This window comes from Penaeus vannamei, chromosome 12 (assembly GCF_042767895.1).
Source record: "Penaeus vannamei isolate JL-2024 chromosome 12, ASM4276789v1, whole genome shotgun sequence".
Lineage (NCBI taxonomy): Eukaryota > Metazoa > Arthropoda > Malacostraca > Decapoda > Penaeidae > Penaeus > Penaeus vannamei.
Genome location: NC_091560.1, coordinates 28,141,718 through 28,149,217, shown reverse-complemented (window position 1 = coordinate 28,149,217; position 7,500 = coordinate 28,141,718). Strand labels below are relative to the sequence as shown.

The 7,500-nt window shown below is 36.7% G+C and overlaps 1 protein-coding gene across 1 annotated transcript in view; it reads left to right on the top strand.

Moving 5' to 3' along the window:
- The window catches only part of LOC113807395 (titin homolog), a gene marked incomplete in the record, with an annotated part of 381,452 nt that overhangs the window by 58,570 nt on the left and 315,382 nt on the right, over positions 1-7,500 (top strand). Inside the window, 1 exon segment of the mRNA XM_070128145.1 lies at positions 1,740-1,839. Within this exon segment, the coding sequence (XP_069984246.1) occupies positions 1,740-1,839 (100 nt within the window).

The following is a 7,500-nucleotide window of genomic DNA, read 5'->3' as shown; positions in this document are numbered from 1 at the left end:
ATTATTATTATTATTATTATTATTATTATTATTATTATTACTATTATTACCATTATGATATTATTATTATTATTATTATTATTATTATTATTATTATTATTATTATTATTATTATTATCATCATCATCATTATGATATTATTATTATTATTATTATTATTGTTATTATTATTATTATTATCATCATCATCATTATGATATTATTATTATTATTATTATTATTGTTATCATTGTTATTATTATCATTATTATTATAACTATTATTACTATTATTATTATTTTATTCTTATCATTATTATTATTATTATTATCATTATAATTATTATTTTTTTGTTATAATGACATATTTATTTTTTATTATTTTTATCATCATCATTATTATTATTGTTGTTATTATTATCATTATTATATTTGTTATTATCATGATTATTATTATTAGTAGTAATAGGAGTAGTAACAGTAGTAACAGTATTTTCATAATTATTACCATTACCATTATAATTATCACTAACATCATTATTGCCATTTTTTCTTTGCTATAGTTGTTATTGTTTTTGTCATTTGTTACGTGATTATTTATCATTACTTTTATTATCATCGCCATCATCATCATCATCAGCAGCAGCATTGTTATGATCATGTTGATGATTTTTAATTTTCAGTGTTATTATTATATTTATTATTATGACCATTATTATTGCTGATGTTGTTATTATTGTTATCATTTCTATTATTTATATTATTATTATTATTATTATTATTATTTTATTATTATTATTATTATTATTATTATTATTATTATTAATATTATTATTATTATTATTATTATTATTATTATTATTATTATCATTATTATTATCATTATCATTAATTATTATTATTATCATTTTGTGTTATTTGTTTATTTTTATTATTATTCATTATTAGCATTATTATGATTATTATCATATTTTGTTATTGTTCTAATTATTATCATCATCATTATCATCATCATCATCTTTATTATTCTCATTATTAATATTTTTATCATTAGCATTATTATTTTAACTACTATCAGTATTATCTTTGCTATTGTTGTTATTGTTATTATTATTATTATTATTATTATTATTATTATTATTATTATTATCATTATCATTATCTATTGTGTTGCTGTTGTTATTATCGCTCGGATGATAACAGTAAAAACAGTAAATGTAATACTACAGATAACAATTATCATAATTACAAAAATGGCAGTAAAATTAGTAAGTATGATTGACTAGATTATTTGTAAAAATATTGTGCATCAAAATCATGGTTAACAATGACAATGAAAAATGATAAATGGGTTTCAATATCCAAAATGACTTTAATAATAAATTCAATAATAATGAAAATTATAATAATATATAAAATAATGATAATAATAATGATAATAATAATAATTATTATAATAAATAATGATACTATGCCATAATAATGCATCATCATTGTTATCATTATTATTGTTGTTGTTGTTTTCATCAACATCATCATGAAAATCATTATTACAATCAATATAACTGCAGTATAATCATTATTGTTGTTGTTGTTATTGTCATATTATTATTATCATATTTATAATAACATCGATAACAGTAATGATAAGGGTAATAATAATAGATGATGAGTACTGATATTTTTAGATATACAGATACGCATATATATTTAGCTACCCGGCCTATCAGCTGACGACCTCCCTCTCCCTCTCTCCCGCAGCTTCCGTAACGGCGAGGATGGAGGCGGTGAAGGTCGCCGCGGGCGGTGATGCCGTCCTGGTGGTTTCCCTCGAGAACATCCAAGCGGCCAAAATCTCCTGGTAAGTACCTGCACACTCGAAGGGCCTTTGGACTCGGTGCACGTGCACTCGGCGGAGCACTCGGTCGCGTTGCTGCTGCTGTTTTGTTTTTCTCTCTTTTTTGTGTTGCGTTCTTTTCTCTGTATTTTTTGTCTGCTTGGGGGAGATGCTTTTGTGTTCCTTTTCGAGGGAACAGAGCTTATTTTGTGATTTTCTTGAATGGGTTACGTGCATCCTTATCGAAAGTAAGCGAAAACAGCAAAAAGAGGAGATAGAGAATGAAGAGAGCGGATATTATTAGGAAATTGGAGACCGAGTTGGCGAGGGAAAGACAGGAACAAACTGTGTGCGGCGTGGCTGGAGGAACGCCGGGCGGGGTGGGGGCGGGGGGGAGGGGGGGTTAGGGTGGGAGGGGGTGCGGAAGGAGGATGGGGGAGGAAGGGAGGAAAGAGAAGAAAAGGATGAGGAGGAAGAGAGGAGAAGGAGGAAGAGGAAGGGAGTAGGAGGAGGAGAAAGAGGAAGGGAGGAGGACGAGAAAGAGAAAGAGAGGAGGAGGAAGAGGAAGAGAGGGAGAAGAAGAGGAGTAGGAGTTGGAGGATTAATAGACGAAGTAGAAGTAAAAAGAGGGAGAAAGAGATGGAGGAGGAGGAAAAGCAGATGAGGATGAAGTGGGGTGGGGGATGGAGATGGACGAGGAGCAGAACAAGAGAAAGGAGAAGGAAGAAGAGGCAGGGAGGAGGAGCAAGAAGAGGAAGTGAGGAGGAGGAAGAAGAGGAAGTGAGGAGGAGCAAGAAGAAGTGAGGAGAAGGAAGAAGAGAAAGGGAGGAGGAGGAAGAAGAAGAGGAGGAGGAGGAAGAAGAGGAAGGGAGGAGAAGGAAAAAGAGGAACGGAGGAGGAGGAGATGAAGAAGAAAAAGAAAAAGAAAGAAGAAGGAGGAGGAGGAGGAGGAGAAGAAGAAGAAGAAAGAAAGAAAGAATGAATGAGTGATAGAAAGAAGAAGAAGAAGAAGAAAAAAGAAGTAGAAGGGAGGAGGAGGAGGAGAAGGAGGGTGGGGGAATGAAGGCGAAGGACGAGCACAGAAAGAGAGGAGTAGGAAGAAAGGAGGAAGAAAAATGGAGGTAAAGTAGGGAAAAGAGAGAAAAAAGCGAAGAAATAGAAGAGGATGATGATGGAGGAGGAGGCGGAGGGGGAGGAAGCGGGTCTCGCGGTGGAGGGTCTACTTGGCACGCGCCAAAAGGGTCTCAGGGGTGAGTAATTCAGTTGTATACCATCTGACGGAAGATCGCGGTGTATATTGCTTCTCTAAAATTATAATGCTCACTGCTTCATGCATTCGGAGTCTCGGTCTTGCCAGAGTCTATCAGAGGTGTCTGGAGAAACCTTTTATCCTTCTCATATGTGGTTATGATTCGATTTCTTCTTCTTCTCGACTTGTAGGAAACGGCGCTAAAAAGGAGATCCATATTTGTACGTTTTTGATATTGGCTCTTTGCAAGTATTTGTTAGTAGCCAGATAGCATATTAAAAGCAATCTACGCGCTCTTCGACGTCCTTTGATACACAAAACCGTAGAAATGAGCTGACGAGAGGGACAAGACCGTCAATAATAGAAGTATGTAAAACCAGCTAAATTAACGCAAGGCATGGCAGGCAGTAGCATTGCTTACGCGCTTGGTCACCGGTAAACACATACTTCGCTTTACTCTAATTTTACTTTACTTCACTAATTTCCATTACCCCCTAATTGCCATAAGTTCAAGGTAATTAGAGGATGATACGATGCGAGACGGAATGAAAATGAGAGATCCGAGCGAACAGAAATAACCACAACAAAAACGGCATCGATGCCTAGCAACCTTTCCTTCTCCTTCTTTTTCGTGCGGGAATTTAGTCTCAAGGCCAAGGACATGTTTTTCTTTTTTCATTTATTTTTCTTTTTGTCTTTTTGTATCCCCCGAGTCTCCGCGTCCACGTCACAGCGTAATGGATGAATGGCCCGCGTGACTCAGCGAGGGAGCCCTGGTGTTATGGTCTGTCATGTGACGTGACAAGCGGGCGCTCGGTCGCTGGCGGGACGCGGAAGGAATTTGGCCGCAGGGGAAGGCTGGCGCTTGGCAAGGGTTCATCATTCACTGCCTTGTTCTCCGCCACTGTTTCTTCTCTTCTCTCCTCCCCTCTTCCGTCGTTTTCACGCTTTTCTTCTCTCTTTTTTTGTTTTTTCTTCCTTTCGTTGCCGTTCTGAGGCTTTTTCCTATTTCATTCTTTTTGTTTTCGTTTATCCTAATTTTTCTCTACCTTTATGATCTCCATCATTCTTCCCTCCTGTCGTCATTCGTATTTTCTCCCCTTCCTTTTTTCCCCATTACTCTTTCCTTTATTTTACTCGTTCTTATGCTATCCCTTCTTCCTCTCCGACACCACTCGCCATTTCTCTCCTTTTGCCCATCCGTAATATCCATCATTCTTCTCTTCCCGCATTCCATTCTCCATCACTCTTCTCCCCCTGCCCTTCCCTCTATCCTATTCCCCGTTCTCTCCCTCCTCTCCCCCCTCCCCCCCATCTTCCTTCCTCTCATTCCCGCCGCAATCCTCACCTTCCCTCTCCCGTTCCACATTCCTCTTCTGCCCTTCCTCCCCCCCCCCCACGCCTTCCTCTTCCAAGAACACCGGCTTCGTTTCCTCTTGGCTGTTCGGTCTTTTTCTTTTTAGCGCCTTTATGGTCCGTCGTTCCTTTCGTTTGAATTGCTGTTTTCACGCCTCACAAGGTTTACTATCAGAGCTTATATATGTTCTAATGTTGACCTTATATTGTGTAGCGTTAATCATTTCTTATGGTTATTGGCACACTTTTCAGATGATTAACAAGTGAAACCTGTTCATTGTTGCATCCGTGATGTTATTACGAGAAGAGACACGTGCAATGTCGTGGTTAGTTTCGATCCGATATCTTGGTGCACATTTCTCATTACATAAATATAATTATATTCCTGATTGTGAGGTATTTTTTCCCGAAGCAACAGACATCAGTCAGACACAAGCCCCGAATACCTTTTAAGGCCGCCTTCGCATGCCACCTCCCCCTAGGCAGATCATACCGTCTGGCCCATATTTACGCAGGTGAGCTGTTCCCCTCGTAACGTACACATTTCCCCTCAGATATATCGTTACCGAACTCTCTCAGGAGCGCGCCCTAGCCCTCCAGACAGCCATCTGGTATACCATAACGGCCTGTCTATCCGCACCCGAATCTTCCCCTCTCACCTCTCTCGCTTGACAACTTGCTAACACCTTTTTCTTCCTCATTAACTCTTTCGAACTCTTTGCGTCTCAGGTTGAAATTACTTTTTTATAGGCGCAGGTATTATGTCACGTACTTTGAGGTGTGTTTTTAGTGGTAGTAGTTGTATGGAAGGTACCCAAATATGTGATGTAATGTAGAGAGCCGTGTAAGTCACCTCGTATCCTGAGGCTTTCATCAAGGTTTTATTAAGATGTCCAAGATATAAAAGAAATACAGTGTTCTGATAAGTATCAATGATAAAATTGATGATAATGATGATAATAGTTATGGTAATGATGCTTCTACTACTATTTATGTTGCTGCTGCTGCTATTACTACTACTCTTACAACTACTACTACTATTATTACTCCCATACTACTACTACTACTATTACTACTCCCATACCACCACCACCACCACCACCATCACCACCACCACCACCATCACCACCACCACCACCATCACCACCACCACCACCACCACCACCACCACCACCACCACCACCACCACCACCATCACCACCATCACCACCACCACCACCACCACCACCACCACCACTACCACTACCACTACCACTACCACTACCACTACCACTACTACTACTACCACTACTACCACTACTACCACTACTACCACTACTACTACTATTATTATTACTATTATTACTACTACCACTGCTGTTGTTGCTACCAGTGATACTAGTGATTATATCAATGTCATTGATGATGATGGTGATAATAATGATACTAATGATGATGATAATGATGATAATAATTATAATGATAATAATGATGATGATGATAATATTGATAAAAATTATTATCATCATTATTGTTTTACTGATTATTATTATTATTATTGTTGTTGTTGATGCTATTTTTTATATTGTTATTATTATTATTATTATTATTATTAATGTTATAATAGGGATAATTATTATTATTATTATTGTTATTTTTCATCTTATCCTTGTAAATATTATAATCAATTTCTTGGTATCATTATAATTATAGATATTAATATTGTTATCATCATCATCATCATTATTTTCGTTATAACTATTATTATTATTATTACTATTATTATTACAATAATATTGATTGTTATTATTATTAGTAGTAGTATTACTAATACTATTATTATTATTATTATCATTATTATTAGTAGTAGTATTATCATTATTATTGTTATAATAATAATGATAATAGCAATAGTAATAATGATGGTAATGAAAATAATAATGATGATGATAGTAATAACTAATACCAATTAGATACAAGACATATAATATCCGTTATGAAGAATGCAAATGGTATGTTCCGTTTTTATTGTCAATGATAGTCATATGGATAGTTATTGTGGTAAATGACAATGATAAAGTCTAATCACTTTCGTTACAATAATTCTTATTGTGGAAATATCGAGAATAGTAACTATATCATAACTGATAATGATGTCAGTAATATCGTTAGAAGTTGAGATAAATCAGTATTAATCGCAATGAAAATGATGTGTAAAGATCGTAATGATGATCATGAAAATGATAAAAAACAGTGAACATGATAACGATGATAGTGATGCTGACCACAATAAGAACAGGCTTTTTGATCCTTCCTTATTATATAATTCCATGGTATTGGTAATAAAAACAATAGTTATAAGAGAATATGACAGTGGAAGACGAGGATGACAGTCTAGAAGAGCAACACCCCCAACAGTCATGATACAAATAACAGGAATGACAGTGATGCAATTTCCCCCTTTTTGCCAGCGTCCACTGCGGTCCAAACCCCCATCCTGTAGCCCCTATCCCCCCTCGCCCCCCCCCCCCTCCGTGCCTGACAGGTAGGGCAGCAGGTGAGCGAAGGGTCCAGTAATGATATACCTCCCCTGCCCTGTGGGTGGAGATGGCGTCTCGCTCCCCTTTCTCTGGATAGTGAAGGAAGTTGAGCGATGAAAAGTGAGGTTGATTTGGGAAATACGGAGATGGAGTCCTGGAAACGAGGGAGGGAAGAGTTGCCATGGATTGGAGCCGATGATTGCGGTTGACGTGACGATGATGGAAATGGTGTGGCTGCGGTGTTAGTCTTGCAAGCATAATCTGCTCCAGCTGTACAGTGCGCAAAAGCCAAACGATGGTCGTGCCATAGAAGGATTCTTGATGGACTGAAATTTGGTGTTTTTGATATGGTATTGGCGATGTATATTCTATATACTGTGCCAAATTAGTTCAAAGTTTACTGGCAGTGCGAAAGGAAAAAAAGTTCTGAGCTTGTGTTATGTGAAACATGACATACAGGCGCCTTAAACTTTTTGAACTGATTTTTCTTTTGGCGAAACAACAAGGCTGTGCTATGATTAATATTAATCCATCCACTTACCGAGCTAACAATGGCTGAAA